We start from the raw sequence: 17,576 nt of genomic DNA, 5'->3' as shown, positions 1-17,576 counted from the left end.
TACACCACGGACCCCTCCCTCAGCAAACTTCTTTCCTCTAGTTTCTCCCTCTTCCAATCTATCATACCATCCATAGGACCAGGACTGCTAGAAGATCAATATTTCCAAAACGTGGTTTTCAGGTCACTCACCTATTCAGAGAAAGTCCCTTTAAGGGTTCCTACAGGCCGTAGGAACTACAAAAAAGCCTGCAAACAACTCCCCTGGGCACTGAGGCTACTCCTCCTATGAGGCATCTCACCCTCCCTCTCAAAAACACTTGCACTGACCTTTCTAGGAATTTCTAACACATATTCTAAAATTTGTACTTGATTTAATTCAAACGTGAAGTTAAGAAGAAGCTAGAAGTACAATGAGTACTAAGTTCCCTGTCTTTGACTAGCTTAGAGTGTAGTGGAGAATACATAAAATTATTAAGCTATTTCCAATTCTGTGATACTGGGCTGGCCAAAAGGTTCGTTCCGTTTTTTCCGTAAGATGGTTCTAGTAGCACTTAGTTGTCTTTAACTTCGTTTGAAACAGTTTTGTTAGATTGTATGTGACAGCTGTCATATCAGCGTGCATTTAAAAAAAAAGACTTATCAAAATTGGTGAACTTTTCTGTAGCCATTTTAATATTGAAAATGGAAGGAAAAAGCAACATTTTCAGCATATTATGCTTTATTCTTTCAAGAAAGGTAAAAATGCAACTGAAACACAAAGAAAGATTTGTGTAGTGTATGGGGAAGGTGCTATGACTGATCGAATGTGTCGAAAGTGGTTTGCGAAGTTTTGTGCTGGAGATTTCTCACTGGGCTATGCTCCACAGTCAGGTAGACCAGCTGAAGTTGAGAGCGATCAAATCGAGACATTAACTGAGAACAATCAACGTTATACCACGCGGGAGATAGCTGACGTACTCAAAATATCCAAATCAAGTGTTGAAAATCATTTCCACCAGCTTGGTTATGTTTTAATCGCTTTGAGGTTTGGATTCCACATAAATTAAGTGTAGAAAACCTTCTTGACCTATTTCCACATGCGATTCTCTACTTAAACGTAATGAATACGTTCCGTTTTTAAAACAAATTGTGGCGGGTGATGAAAAGTGGATACTGTACAATAATGTGAAACGGTAGAGAGTGTGGGGCAAGCGAAATAAACCACCACCAAGCACACCAAAGGCCAGTATTCATGCAAAGAGGGTGATGTTGTGTATATGGTGGGATTGGAAGGAAGTCCTCTGTTATGAGCTCCTTCCGGAAAACCACACGATTAATTCCAACAAGTACTACTCCCAATTAGACCAACTGAAAGCAGCACTTGATGAAAAGCGTCCAGAATCAGTCAACAGAAAACGTATAATCTTCCATCAGGATAACGCAAGACCACATGTTTCTTTGATGACCAGACAAAAACTGTTACAGCTTGGCTGGGAAGTTCTGACTCATCCGCCGTGTTCACCAGACATTGGACCTTTGGATTTCCATTTATTTCGGTGTTTACAAAATTCTCTTAATGGAAAAAATTTCAATTCCCTGGAAGACTGTAAAAGGCACCTGGAATAGTTCTTTGCTCAAAAAGATAAAAAGTTTTGGGAAGATGGAATTATGAAGTTGCCTGAAAAATGGCAGAAGACAGTGGAACAAAAGGGTGAATATGTTGTTCAATAAAGCTCTTGGTGAAAATGAAAGATGTGTCTTTTATTTTTACTTAAAAAACTGAAGGCACTTTTTGGCCAACCCAATAAAACAGAGACATGGAGGTACAACCAGGATTCTCTGAAAACCCTGAGAGGCATTTAATCCAGCCTGGGAGTTTAGTGGAATGCCTCCTTAGAGGAGCAGATGTCTGAGCTGAGTGTTGCAGGATGAACGGGAGTTTGCAAGGCAATGCTCACATCTTACCTTCACCTATAAGCACTTCATGCTTGCATGTTTTGATTCCTTCACAAGATTTACTTTTAAACTCTGAAGGTGACTGAATCTAAGGGGGCTTTATCTTATGTACTTAGTTTGTACCTTCATAGCACCTAGCGAAAGTGGGCCCTCAGCGAGTACTTCACAAATATTTGCTATTTAACTGTCACTTTTGCAAAATACAGATACAAAATATATCTGAGTAATGATTTTGAGCACAATTTCTACTACAATAGGAAAGTTATGATACCAATGAGATCAATGAAAGACACTATATAAAAAGAAAGTGTACTGAAAACTGTCACTTAGCTGTTGGCTTTTGAAAAGCTGAGATGGAAAAATAATTGTGGAGCTCCCTAAAATAAAATCTTAGTTATTAGTAGCATATGCAACAACGTTGCGAGTGTATAATTTTAAATTCTCACAGCAAACAAGCAAAAATCAAGTTAGAATTTGATATTAACCAGTGTTGATTTATAATTTTTCCTCCTTTTTTTTTTTTTTAACTTTTACAGGTAAAATCCCATTACAACAAATATATAGAAACTCATCTTTGGAAGATTTGTGAGCTATTTCCACTATCTCAGGGAATGGTTCACAGAAACTAATTTGTGGATCTTAACAAATTCTATATAAAAAAAATTTTTTTTTTTTTTCGGTACGCAGGCCTCTCACTGTTGTGGCTTCTCCCGTTGCGGAGCACAGGCTCCGGACGCGCAGGCTCAGCGGCTGTGGCTCACGGGCCCAGCCGCTCCGTGGCACGTGGGATCTTCCCGGACCGGGGCACGAACCCGAGTCCCCTGCATCGGCAGGCGGACTCTCAACCATTGTGCCACCAGGGAAGCCCCTATATAAAAATTTTTGAACAAGGGTTTTGTATGATCCTTTAGCCCAGTAACAGTCACTTTTGACATGAAAAAATCCTTTTTTTTTCATAAAAATAATGCTTGAATCTAATATCCCTGTTTAAAAAAAATCTTTTATATTTCAATGCAATTCACCTCCCTCCTTAATATTGCAGATTAAGATAATAAATATACCCAATATCACTAGTTGTCACATAGCTATTAACGGTATGACAGCCCTTGTGATCATCAAGTTCTGGCTCAGTTCTCACTGTTACCTCCAGTCTTCCAATGATTCAACATCAAATGAGAAGAATGATTAAATTAAAATATCTCATAGCTTAGAAGAAAAGAGGGGTATGGGAGCAGAGATCAAGATGACAGGGAAACCAAGGATTCGGGAAAGTTTTATGATGTCTTTGGTCAAGTACTGAAATCCATATACTTCATTCTACTTAAAAATCTGCAAAGTCAAGGCCTGTGGTAAGCGCTGCTTCATTGCTAGGTGTGAAGATTTGAAAGTTTCAAAGTTTTTAGCAATATATTTGATTTCATCAAATTTCACTAACATCCGGTTTGTGTATTCCATAGCATTTGCTATAGTGGGATTTTACCTGTATGATTAATTTCTCACACAGATCCAAAGCAACCACAACACACTCACTGCAATGGGATCGTTTTGCTTTCAAAATCTTCTAGCAGTAGGTATTCATCTCCTTCTTCAGAAACAAAAGATGACCCTTGGCTGGTTTACAATCACATAAGAAATGGAGCAAGATCACCATTTATATATAAATCAGTGAAATCTGTTAAGCAAGTAACACTGTGAACCTGTAACAAGGACTAAGACACAGGAGACAGATTTCCAAAGGAGCCGTGAAGGCGCAAGCGTTCTTTGCCAAAAATGACAGACAATGTGCTTCTCCAATAAAATCTCCTGAATATCGGAAATCGTTCGTGGAGGAACATCAACCTGAATTATAAGCCTAAAAGATGAGCTTCTACAGATGGTTACTTTTAAGCCTTCAAATCAGGCTTTAAAAAGTTTAAAGGTAAGATGCCTAAGGGTATGCACGTACACGCACAGAGACACAGGTGAGTTACCTGGTGGGTTCGGGCTTCTTGCTCTGACAGTTGATTAGCAAGAGGTAGTCTTGAGGATCCTCCTGGATGCCAAGGGTTTCCAGGTGTGGTGGAAGGCTAATGAGCTGATATGGAGGAGGTGGAGCGGCAGAGGAGGCATCCACCTGGGTGGATGGTGGTGCTGTATTTATCGCCAGTGGTAAATCAGCCGGTGCTTGTAAGGAGCTGCCAGGTGGCTTCACAGGATCTGCAACACCCAAGTGTGACCGTCACTGTCCATCCCATTTTTTTTAACATCTTCATTGGAGTATAATTGCTTTACAATGGTGTGTTAGTTTCTGCTGTATAACAAAGTGAATCAGCTAGACGTATACATGTATCCCCATATCGCCTCCCTCTTGCGTCTCCCTCCTACCCTCCCTATCCCACAGATAGCTAGTGGGAAGCAGCCGCATAGCACAGGGAGATCAGCTCGGTGCTTTGTGACCAGCTACTCGAAAGTTTGGAGATAGATCGTTTAAACACACGGAAACAGGATAAACCAGGACAGTGTCAGTTAAAATACGTGCTACCTAAATGGCAATGCTGACACAGAAAATTACTGGTTCTTGTTAAAGAGATCTGAAGGGTAGGGTTCTTTCTTCCAGAGGCTCTAAAAAAGCCATGGGTGGAAATTCCCTGGCGGTCCACTGGTTAGGACTTGGCGCTTTCACTGCCAGGGCCCAGGTCCGATACCTGGTGGGGGAACTAAGATCCCGCAAGCCTCAGGGTACGCAAAAAAAAAAAAAAAAAAAAAGCCTTGGTTAATGTTGCCTTGAACGCTCTTTGGTTTTGAGGTTACTGGGAATGGAGATGTTAGCACAAGCACCAGCAGACTTTTTTTTCATGATAATAAAGCACTTTCTAAGGCAAGCCAACCTTCCAAGGAGACCCATTTTATTATGTGGTATCTACAGGCCCATGGTGCTGTGTGTACCAGGGCCAGCTCTTTACCCCATGTTTGTCTTGCTGTTCACTCTTTTCTATTTCTTAGCCACCGACTAGGGAGAAATATGTCTAACTCCAGGATTCACATTTAAGGAAAGAGCTTTTCTTTAAGGCATCACCTCTTCCCTCCGCTCATAGCCTCATTTGCCGTTATCGGATTTCTGTAGTATTTTAATGCAAAAGGGGTCAGCAGGTAAAGAAGTAATTTATTAAGCACTTAACTACATTCTGAGAAGACATATGAACATAGCTAAATTGTGTAGAATGAAGTAATTTGAAAACAAGTTGAAAGCCTAGAAAGAAAATCTCACTGACACAACCAAGGAAAATTTTGAGGGCCCAAAAGAAAAATTGTTAGTCTGGTTAGGAATACGGGGCTATAAATCCAGAAAAAAAGGTAAATGCTCATATTTGAATAAACAAATCTGTTTATTGTCTGTTTATATTAGAACAGAAAAGGCTGGGTTGAAACTGAGATTTTTCACAACAAAACAGTATCTAACGATGCTAAAAAGTGGTAAGAAGACTTAATATGTTCTACAGAATAGAATAACAGGCAGGTCATTTGGTCTGTCAATTCCCCAGGGAAGAGCGAAAGGTCTGCTCTCTCTTCTCTAGATTCTACAGAATAAGTCCATGTGCTTTTGATGAGGTCTTTATGTATTCAACATTAACATCCACATATGCACTACAGCCAAGTTTATGTAGCTTATTTCAAAACTCTTCTTCCTAGGCAGAGAAGCTCATATCCTAATGGTAAAGCTTGAATGATAACACGTGAGTATGGCTACCTTTCATTAGTTTATCTTTAATTGTGGGTCCCCAAAGCAAACCAAAAGGATCAGAACTCCTGGGGCAGATGCTCAAAAACACTCCATTCACCCAACAGAAACTCACTTATTAGCACTTTCTCTATACCCGGTTGGAAGAGGTGAAAGCAATCCCCAATCTGCAAGACCCCTTCACCTGCACGTGCAGTTTGGAATTTGCTCTTCCAGAAATCTCTGTGAGCCCTGCTAGATGCTAACCGAGTATGAAAATTTCTTTCTGTTGGAGACTTCGGCCTGGGTTAAGGAGAACTTGAGCTAATTTCTAATGTTCTATCTTTGCTACGCTGCACGCAATGTCAAGTCTTCACACAAGCTCATCTAACAAAAGCTAACACTTTATGACAGAAATTAATTCATTCTTTCTTATTTATGAAAGGCCAGAACAGATGATAGTGAGAAAAGAATAAATTAATTTTTCGACATTTATACAAGATAATGGCGTAATTTCGCAGGAACTCATAAGTACCTCATCATATCTAATTGATGCTGGTTATAAATAGTGTTTATAACATACCCTATGAAATGTTTTACTGTTTTGATTTTGAAACAAATATAAACAGATGTATTTAAGGGGATTTGAAATGCCCTAGATTAATCAGTGACTCAGAGTAAATCCTTGTGGAGTGTTAAACTTCAGAGAACTATGAAAAATATTTACCCTTTAAAGACCTTAAGAAAAATATATACAACATTGAGGAGAAAAAAAAAGCAGAGGAATCAGAAAGTAGTTGCTGTATTCTATGTAGCCTACAGGGTGTATTCACAAGTATATTTTATATACTTCTTTCTTCTACCACAGAGATATGGTAAAATTGTATAATCCAGTTCAATGTTTAGTTCTGACCAAACAAAATCAAACTAAACACTGGAAAAACTTTACCGTATAAAATAGTATGAATTCTAGTTTTCCACTGTAACTCCTAAAATAACTTTTCCAGGCAGTTGTTTTGTTTTGTTTTTTTCAAGTCATTGTTTTTATAGATACACTTTTCCTTCAATATATTTTCTAAACTGGATGGCTATATACTAAACGAACTGAGTGATTCATCTTAAGTGGGGAAAAAAGTCACCCAGCCAAGCAATCACTTTTGTTTGGCCTTGTTTTATTAACACAATGGGACTATCTCATTTTTAACCTTGCATTTCTGCCACCTGTGAATGATGAAAGTGTTTTACTCTTTTATAGCTGCAAGAGCCTCTCCATTTTCTGACAAAAGGACTGGGATTCAAAGGTTCCTTTTTAAGCAAAAAAATCTTGTTCACAATATGGGAAGACTTATGTATACTTCTCGGAGGCAAGAACTAGAGAGAAACCTCCATAATGTTCACTAGCAAGCTCATGGAAGAAAAGACCTTCAAATAGCTGTGAACAGCAAGCCCAATCGTTCCAAACAACATGGCACCCAAAGGACTTTAAAAGGTGAGGGGACACTGCTTTCCCACCTTGGGCTCAGATAATGCACCATCTTCAAAGTTTGAGTGTTTGGGATGATTTTACTCATGGTAATTTGACTATATCCTCAACTCTGTGTATTTTAATGCCAGCATGGCATGGTATCTAAATATTCTTTAACATAAAACTTCTAGCCAAAGTTAACCAACTGGTCTGAAAGAAACTTCTCTTCCACCTTAGAAAGACACGGGATTAGCCCCCATTCTACCCTACAAGTAGTTGAGCAGCCCATGTTTATTGCTTTCTGCCTCACTTGGGTTTCTGACTTACTGTTCTTTCTATGTAATGGTGGTGTCAAGTTTCTGAGAACCAAACATCAGCATAGGGTGTGCTTCTGTGTGTAAAATTATTTCCTGTCTCTTAATTCAGAAGGCATGAAGACGGTAATTGGCATCCACTAAAGGCCTGATAAGCTACTGCAGCAAACTCTTCATTTAATTTTACTTAGAAAGCTAATAAGTACTGCAAAGGAAAGGCTTAACGGGTTTTCAGTGAAGAGGAACAGATTGTTCTGTGAGGGGAACCACAAATAATAGATGGGTTCACACGATCCCTACCTTAAGGCACAGTTTTATCCCATTTGGAAGCATAACGCTCTGGAGTTAGTGTCCCTCATACAAGCTGGGGTGCCCAGCCAATGCCGTGAAATATTCAAAATAATATTTTTTAAATCAAATGGTACACGTGCTTAAGCCCAGGGAAGCAATCTTACTCTTTATTATGGGTAAGGTAGACTATTTCAAAGTTGATGTGATAAGACCCTCTGATTTTGTAACTACTGACATACCCTGCCTGAGCATGTGGTAATAAAACTGTGGTATTGCTCACTTCCTGTCAGGAGACCAGATGAGATCCTTTCCTCCCAAGATGGGCTACATTTGTTGACAGAACATTTGTTTGTTGCTATTGCAAAAGTTTTCCCTTTATGTTCACAATTAAAGGTAAACAGATCAAGGTTGCTCTATATCTACTGATTTCTGATTTACCAGGTCTGTAGTAGATTTTTTTTTTTCTGTAAAGAAAAGCATTTCAAATAGATTTATGTGATTTATATCTAATTAACCTAGAAAATAAGAGTCCACAAAGAGTAGGCATTACTATTAATGCTAAAATGGCCATCTCCTACTTCCCCAGTGGTCCAGTGGCTAAACTCCCCCTTTGGGACTTCCCTGCTGGCGCAGTGGTTAAGAATCCACCTGCCAATGCAGGGTACACGGGTTCAATCCCTGGTCTGGGAAGATCTCACATGCCGTGGAGCAACTAAGCCTGTGTGCCACAACTACTGAGCCTGCTTTCTAGAGCCCACGAGCCACAACTACTGAAGCTCGTGCACTCTAGGGCCCACGTGCCTCAACTACTGAGCCTGCGTGCTGCAACTACTAAAGCCTGTGCGCCTAATGCCCGTGCTCTGCAAAGGAGAAGCCTGCACACCACAAGGAAGAGTAGCCCCCACTCGCCACAGCTAGAGAAAGCCAGCGTGCAGCAACAAAGACCCAACACAGCCAAAAAAAAAAAAAAAAAGAAGTTAAAAAAGAAAAAAAAAAAAGACTTGGCCTTCCAATGCAGGAGGTGCCAGTTTGATTCCTGGTCAGGGAACTAATAAGATCCCACATGCTGTGCGGTGTGGCCAAAAAATAAAAAATAAAGTAAAAAGAGGAATTAAAAAAAAATGGCCATCTTCTCACTTCTGAACATACCCTTCTTTATGGAAAAACATTTTATAAGGGTAAATCTATCAAATGGATACAAACAAGAAAGGGCGGTAGTCACAATTTTCACTGAAGCAACCTGAAATGTCTTCAAATTATTTAATCAAAAATCAAAGACCTTTCATCAGAGTCCAATCTTCTTATCTGTCATGACCATCTATCTCCTTAATAGAATGTGAAAACATTCTTGGAGACTTTTAAAACAAACCCTTAGTGCTGACAAATGATTTAATTTTTATCCAGAGGTGTCATGGCATCTTGGCAGAATTACTTGTTGGGTATTTGAGTAATCTAGGTGCCTGGGCCTCACTCAGGAGACTCAATGAATCAAGATCTCAGGGGCAGTAGCTTGAAAATGTGTGATAAAACAAAAGAAGACAAAACAGAACAGACTCTGGTTGGACTGGTCCTCAGGAAAATGCAAAGTAAGACCACAATGAGATACACACTCACTAGAATGGCTAAAATTAATGACCCACAACACCAAATGCTAGTAACGTAGAGTAACTAGAAGTTTTATATGCTGCTGGTAGGAAAGCAATTGGCACAATAACTTTGGAAAACTAAAGCTACTAACAAATCTACTAAAACTAAAAATATATATCCTATGATGAATTGCAGCAATTCTACTCATGGGTATATATACCAAAGAGCAAAGTGTTCATGTCCATCAAAGGACAGATGTAAAAATGCTCACAGCAGCTTTATTCGTATTAACTAAAAACTGGAAACAAGCCAAATGTCTATCAACATTTGAATAGATCAATAATTTACAATATATTCACACAGTGGAATGCTACATAGGATGCTGAACTCGTGCGACATGTAACATAGATGGATCTCACAGGCTTACTATTGGAAAAAAGAAGCCAGACTCAGTGGTTTTATTTGTGTAAAGTTCAAGTATAGGGAAAACTAATCTTTGGTGATAGAAGCAAAATAATGGTTACATCTGAACTTTTTTTCTGGGTTTTTACTGGGAAGAAACGTGAGAAAACCTTCTAGGGGACTGGAACTGTTCTATTTCTTGATTTGAGTGGGGGTATCACAGATTTCTATGTATAGATACAGAATGGATATATAAAACTATATTGAACTGTAAACTTAAGATCTGTGCCTTGCACAGTAATAAGTTATACCTGTATGAAAGAGTAAATAAAAAGAAATTTAAGTTCCCTAATTAAGAAGCACTGCTTTGCAGGAATGGCAGCGTGTGTATTTTCTAAAAGGAAGAATATCAGAGAATCACACTATTTTTTTTTTTTAAGCCAGTATTATCTGGGCATTTTGAGAAAAGCAACTCAACTGATTAAGAGGCAACTTTCTAAACTTGCCCCTGAAATGAGACCAGGAGCCTCTGCACCAAGTCAGTTGCATTCAGCCCTAAGGCTGAGTTTCCTGGCACTTGTTTAGCAGATTGTCCAGCTTCCACCTCGGGGTAGAAACAAAAATAAATCTGCACATTTCCAAGAAAAACAAAAGAAATTAGTTTCTTGGTCTCAAGTTTACTAAATAAAAGCATTCATAGGAACCACACACAGGGCAATGAGCTAGAACTGAAAAACAGATTCAGCCTGCCAGCATTCGGAGTATTCAATAATAGCAATGGTCACCTGGGGCAGCGGAAATAACATGGTAATGATATTTTGAGAGGTTCCTGGAATCAAAACACAGGTCAGAATTTTCCCCTTTCCTTTTGTTTTCAGGAGAAAATTAGTTGTTCTCCTAGGGATTGGGGATAGTTATGTTCTCAGGCTGTAATACCAAGCATAGTCTATTTCTTCCCACGTCTACCCTGAAACTAGTTATAGTGAAAAATCATTTTGTGTTATTAATTTTACGCCAAGAGTGGGAGCGTATTCGGCTGTCTGAAAAGGGAAGAACACAGGGCTCAGGGGACAGATCTAGGTAAAGACAAAAGCCCCTATTATACAGTGCGTGGAGGAGAATATAAAGCAGGTAGTAAAGTTAATGGAAGAACAAAGACATTTTGATACTCCCCTTGTCATATTAAACTGTATGAATGTGATCACGAAGGATAACAGCAGTTCTCTGCAGTTTAGAATTTGATACAAAACTTTAAAAATGTGGAATTTTGAAGAAGGCATCTAGCAAAGTCAGCTACTACAAATGAGTAGGGAAATACAATGGCTGGCTTTTAAAGGCTTTTTGCAGTTTTGCTATTATGCCTCAAAAACCAAAATTATAGAGCAAAATAAAACTATTTGTGGGCTCCTTGATACTACACAATGGAGGATTGCTCATCTTTCACCGATTTATTCCAAGAAACTCAAGTCTCCAACACAATCTAGTAAGACATTTCTGACTGTGGTTATTTGGGAGATGGCCAGGATGAACTTGTAAAAACATCTAAATTATAGAATTGAAAAAATACGTACAATTGCATTTAGATATAGATCAGGAACTAAATTTAAAAGTATTGGCAAACTGAAGTCCTTAGGGACTTATTTTAATGAACAGATAAAAATGATCTGTGGGGCTTCCCTGGTGGCGCAGTGGTTGAGAGTCCGCCTGCCGATGCAGGGGACACGGGTTCGTGCCCCGGTCCAGGAGAATCCCACATGCCGCAGAGCGGCTGCGCCCATGAGCCATGGCCGCTGAGCCTGCGCGTCCGGAGCCTGTGCTCCGCAACGGGAGAGGCCGCAACAGTGAGAGGCCCGCATACCGCAAAAAAAAAAAAAAAAAAAAGATCTGTGATTAGCATAGCTACTCTTGGTAACCAACTCAGCTTATATACATCAAATTTGATTAATCATATTATTAATTTTCTTACAACTTCCCCTTTTATGGATATTGCGAAGATTACAAGTCCACAAATTGAGAGCTTCACTCAAGGCAAATATACTTCTAATCTGTTTTATAAGAATTTGGGAGTTTTGCCACTGAAAGGTGGCTTTCAAGTTTTGAAACTTTCCCCCTCCCTATACTAGTAAGTTTATGAAGTGAAAACAGGCATTGTAACTGATTCTGACTACTAATGCCAATGAAGATGTTCCACTAAGGACAAAAATAAAGTTCTCAGTACATTATCAGTTATAGTCACAGAGCCATTTAAAACTACCTAGGCTTTTCCTGATCCTCCTGAGATGCAATCAGCTGCTATCTATGCTTTTCTGTGTCTTTTAGCGGAGCACCTAACAACTGGTATTATAATTCCTAGATTATTTGCCTGTCTCTCCTACTAGACTGACTTAAGCTCTATGAGGGCAAAAACTGTATTTATACACTTCCACAGGATCATACTTTAATATATAAAATTATATCTTAATGTTATATATTAACACTTAAATATATGTTAAAGTATGATTTATATTAAAAATGTGAACACATATATGTACATACATATACATCTAACTTGCACTTATCAACTGTACTGAATTATTTTGGGTACGACTCTTCTCTCACTAGATGCTCAGTTTCCTGTCTATAATACCTCTCATCTGTCTGCCTAACTGGCCACCTAATATGTGTCGGTTGAATGAATGCCCAGAGCCTAGTGGAGTACTGTCAAACTCAAATAATTGGGTAGATAACTGAATTAATGTTCTAAAGCAGACAAAACCTATCTACTTCCCAGAGCTGACTGGCTCCCAGATGATAAGAATCATTCTAAGGTGGACAGATGGACCAGACTCCTTGCCTTAAAACTTGCAAAGCTAATCTGGGACACTTGAGCATGACAAATTCTTATTTTGGGGGTTCTCAACTCTAACCACCCCCAAAAGTGCTTCCAAAAATGACACACTCACATTCCTTAACCGGAGAACGCACTAAGAGGGCATCTTATATCCTTTGCTAAGTCGGACAATTATAAAGAAAACAAAAAGAGACAGAAGAACACCTACTGTAGTCTTTCAGATCTGCTGAATCTGTACAGGCAACCAATGGAGACAGAAATCTGCATTTATATCCCCCCAAATTCTAAATTGAAAAGGTAGTGGGCAAAAGAACAACATCAACACAAAGATTATACAACCACTTCAATTATTTTAGCTGAAAATCCATCATACAAGGAAATGAATGTGAGGTCTAAATCCAATCATTATCATTACTGAGGGGCTGTTAACCATTAAAAAGAGAGCGATCTCATTTGTGACTTCAACTGAAAAATCCTCTGCTGCGCTCAAATATAGATCATGTATGCCACCAAGAAGGGAAAGGAGTTTAACTGGAGTTACAAGTAATACCAGCAGGCCGCTTAAAATGTGAACATATTTAGTAACTTCACAAAAACTGAAGCTTTAATTCCACATGTGCAACAATTGCTTGAGGCTTTTTAATCAGTAGCACTCTGCTGAAGAGCTCTAGGTCATTAGCCTCCGGTCTAAATCAGACGCCTCCTTCCCTTTCTCAGCGCTGTTTTCCCTCGAGCATTCTAGATTTCCTCAGCAAGGGGTTTCCCCCAGCCCACTGGGCCAATCCCAGCCCTGGAAGCCTCCTTCTCCTGGGGGCTGCCTGGCCAAAGAGGAAACAGCATGCTGACCTGAGCTAATTAGAGATGATGACTGTTTCACTTCAATCTAACTCTTGAAGTTGATTGTTAACACAATTTTTCCACCCCTCACTGAATCTCCAGCACTCCTAAATATAGATATTTGGAAATGCATGCTTGTCAATGTGAGTATAACCATGAAAACAACAGGGTCAAAGACCCTATTTAATAAGGTCACCTTTATTTCTGATTCTTGGCTCTGCAAACCTAAATTAGTATTGGAGTCCCCTCCGTGGGTTCTTAGTGTTTGTTTAAAAAGGAAGAGAAGTACAGAAGTAGACAGGGAATATAAGAGGTCACGACAGCTATATAAAAGCACCCAAAGAGGAATTCCACTTGTAAAATTCTTCTTGAGGGACTTTTCTGGTGGCGCAGTGGTTAAGAATCTGCTTGCCAATGCAGGGGACAGAGGTTCGAGCCCTGGTCTGGGACGATCCCACAAGCTGCGGAGCAACTAAGCCCGTGCGCCACAACTACTGAGCATGCACTCTAGAACCCGCGAACCATAACTACTGAGCCCACGTGCCACAACTACTGAAGCCCGTGCACCTAGAGCCCACGTTCCACAACGAGAAGCCACCGCAATGAGAAGCCCGTGCACTGCAACGAAGAGTAGCCCCCGCTCGCCGCAACTAGGTAAAGCTCGCATGCAGCAATGAAGACCCAATGCAGCCGAAAATAAATAAAAATTTATTAAAAAAAAAAATTCTTCTTGAGGCCTTTAATCACTCAGCTCCTCCCAGGAAAGGCACTCAAACCTCAGATCCTCAAGCAAGTCTCTCCTTGCCTTTATCATTCATAGCCCTCTGCTCCAGCCAAGGAGGAGTCTACTCCACCTCTGGGCCCTTCCCTAGCCCCTAAGCCTGCAGGTTCTGCATTCCTCCTTTCATTTATGTAGATATAACACTACTTCCTTCAAAAGCCTACAGTTCACAATTGGTCTTTCTCCAAGAAGCTTTTCTTCACTACCTCTTTTTCAAAACTTGAGACCCCTCTTCCTCCATGCTTTTTTTAGGACATTTGTGTTAAGTAAATTCGTATGTTTGTTACTTTTTCATCGTGTTTTGTGACTGATTCTCATTTGCTTTTCATAGGTACTGACAGTCACCTTGGCTATTTCATAACTCCATAATCCAATATAGTTGAACACATAACTCCTGTATCCATCATTAGATGAATGGATAAAGATGTGGTGTGTGTGCGCGCGCGTGCGCACGCGCACACACACACACACACAGTGGAATACTACTCAGCCATCAAATAGAAGTAATGTTGCCATTTGCAACAACATAGATAGACCTGGAGGGTGTTATGCTAAGTGAAATAAGTCAGACAAAGAAAGACAAATACTGTGTGATATCGCTTATATGTGGAATCTAAAAAATACAGCAAACTAGCGAGTATAACAAAAAAGAAGGGGACTCACAGATACAGAGATGAAATTAGTGGTTACCAGTGGGGAGAGGGAAGGAGGAGGGGCAAGAGAGAGGTAGGGGATTAAGAGGTACAAATTATCATGTATAAAACAAGCTATAAGGATATACTGTACAACACAAGGAATATTGCCAATATTTTATAATAACTATAAATGGAGCACACCCTTTAAAGATTGTGAATCACTATATTGTACACCTGTAACATATAATACTGTACAGCAACTATACTTCAATTAAAAAAACTCCTGAAGAATTAAGTTGAGCCGCATGAAAATGTTATTTTAACAGGTTGAAATATCAAGTATCAGCAGTGTAAAGGTTCAACTTAATATTTACCTTGGAACTCAAGAAATGCTCTTAAATAAGTATGCCTTCTTGTCATCTTCTTCAGGACATTATTTAGACACTGCCCCACAATGGTAGTCTCTCTTTCTAAAATCTATAAAAATTTCTCCTTAAACTGATTAAAAGGTTTGCTTTTTCTAAATGTTGTTACTATTATAAAAAATATTATATTGTGTAACTGAAATAACAAAGAATTTTACAACGGTTTTTAAAATGTAGTAATAAAGGAGAACTCAGGTTGAGTCACAACATCTTGAACTTACCTTCTTCTGTAGGATTAAACCCACAGATGTCACAAATACAACGAACCCACTTATTCATCTCCTCTTCACTGTCTGCTACCAAGTAGAAAATCCGGTCAATGGTGTTGATATCAAAAATGTAGCTGTTTTCAAACTCTTTTTTGTTAAATGTCAATCCAGCATCAACTTGCTGACATAAATTTAAATCAATAATACGGATAGGCTTCTTGGCATGATCATTTTTGTAATATTCCAAGACATCTGGATCTCCAGTTAAACGGCCACTGCGTAACACAAACCACCTCCTCTTCCATGCCTAGGAACAAAACAAAAATATCCATCCAGTGTTAACTCAAGAGAAATTTTTCAAGATGCACATTTGTCAAACCAATTTTATAAATGCACTGACTAGAGAAAGTCATAGACAATGTTTTGTTTCCACAGAATAATCTACCACTCCAGCAAAGCTTACTGATGCTTCCTCAATTAACTTAATAATATGTGTATACATTTATTGTTTTCTATTAGAGCTTCTGATAAAACATTAGAAGACACCGATTGATATTAGAAGCTATTACATTGATAGGTAATATCAAGTCAACAAACCAAGGAAGATTTATTTAGTTTTTACTAAATATAAAAAGCAAATGGTGCTGGGAAAACTGGATATCCAAGTGCAAAAGAATAAAGTTAGATTCTCACTGTATCAAATAAAAATTAACTCAAAATGGATCAAAGACGTACATGTAACAGCTAAAACTAGAAAATTCTTAGAAAAACAAATACGGAAAACCTTGATGATATTAGGTTTGGTAATGATTTCTTGATTATGACAGTAAGAGCACAGGAAACAAAACAAACGCCAGGGAAACTGGACTGCATCAAAATTTTAAACTTTTATATTTTTGAAGAACATGATCAAAGAGTGAAAAGGCACCTCACAGAATGGGAGGAAATATTTGCAAATCATATATCTGATAAGAAATTAATGTCTAGAATACATATAGAACTCCTATGACTCAGTGACAATGAAAATATACAACCCAATTAAAAAATGGGCAAAGGACTTGAAGAATTTGACCCCCCAAGAAAGATATACAAATGACCAATAAGCACAAGAAAAGATGTTCGACATGACTATCAGTGGAGAAATGCACCATGAGATACCACTTCATACACATTAGAATGGCTATTATCAAAAAGGCAGAAAATAACAAGTGTGAGCCAGGATATGAAGAAACTGGAACCTCTGTGCATTGCTGGTACGAATGTAAAATGGTGTAACTACTGTGGAAAATGGGATGGCGGTCCTTCAAAAAATTCCAGTGTGGGTATCTAACTCAAAAGTATGAAAAGCAGGGTCTCTCAGAGACATATCTGTACATCCATGTTCACTGCAGCATTATTCACAACGGTCAAAAGGTGGAAGCAACCCAAGTGTCCACTGATGAATGAAGAGATAAATGAAATATATACAATGAAATATTATTCAGCCTTAAAAGAAAATTCTGACACATGCTACAATCTGTATAAACCTGAGATGTTATGGTAAATGAAATAAGCCAAAGGGACAAAAATTGTAGGATTCTATTTATATGAGGTACCTACGGTAATCAAATTCACAGACAGAGAAAGCAACATGGTTGTTGCCTGGCGTTAAGGGGAAGGGGGATGGGGAGTTAGTGTTTAATGGGTAGAGTTTCAGTTTGAGAAGATGAAAAAGTTCTGGAGATAAATGACCATGATGGTTGCACAACAATGTGAAAGTACTTAATGCTACTGAACTGTACACTTAAAAAATGATTAATGGGCTTCCCTGGTGGCGCAGTGGTTGAGAGTCCACCTGCTGATGCAGGGGACACGGGTTCGTGTCCCGGTCCGGGAAGATCCCACATGCCGTGGAGCGGCTGGGCCCATAAGCCATGACCGCTGAGCCTGCGCGTCCGGAGCCTGTGCTCCGCAGCGGCAGAGGCCACAACAGTGAGAGGCCCACATACCGCAAAAAAAAAAAAAAAAAAAAAAATCAATTTAGTTAATATATGACATCTACTTATTTCAAAATAAATAAATATCATCTCTTAGTAAAAGGACGCCTTCACAGATACCTCCCTATCAAACAGTAAGCTTAAAAAAGGAATAGAGAAGTAAAGAGAAAGGAAAACAGAGTATTATGTCACTTATCCAGGGCCATCAAGGAATCACATCTTTTTGTAAAAGTGATTTCTCCAGATAGTG

At 39.0% G+C, this 17,576-nt stretch overlaps 1 protein-coding gene across 8 annotated transcripts in view; it reads right to left on the bottom strand.

The window, feature by feature from the left end:
• Positions 1 to 17,576, bottom strand: part of GAB1 (GRB2 associated binding protein 1) — a 127,571-nt gene that overhangs the window by 28,133 nt on the left and 81,862 nt on the right. For 6 of the 8 annotated variants that reach the window (XM_049709527.1, XM_049709528.1, XM_049709531.1 and 3 more), the window contains exons 2-4: positions 15,363 to 15,657; positions 3,848 to 4,073; positions 3,408 to 3,488 (exon numbers count right to left, since the gene is read on the bottom strand). In XM_049709527.1, the coding sequence (XP_049565484.1) occupies positions 3,408 to 3,488; positions 3,848 to 4,073; positions 15,363 to 15,657 (602 nt within the window). The remainder of the gene's footprint in view (positions 1 to 3,407; positions 3,489 to 3,847; positions 4,074 to 15,362; positions 15,658 to 17,576) is intronic. The other 2 variants (XM_004263597.4, XM_004263598.3) reach the window with 1 other exon arrangement.

The sequence above is a fragment of the Orcinus orca genome, chromosome 4 (assembly GCF_937001465.1).
Source record: "Orcinus orca chromosome 4, mOrcOrc1.1, whole genome shotgun sequence".
NCBI lineage: Eukaryota > Metazoa > Chordata > Mammalia > Artiodactyla > Delphinidae > Orcinus > Orcinus orca.
This window is presented reverse-complemented; position numbering and strand designations above follow the sequence as displayed.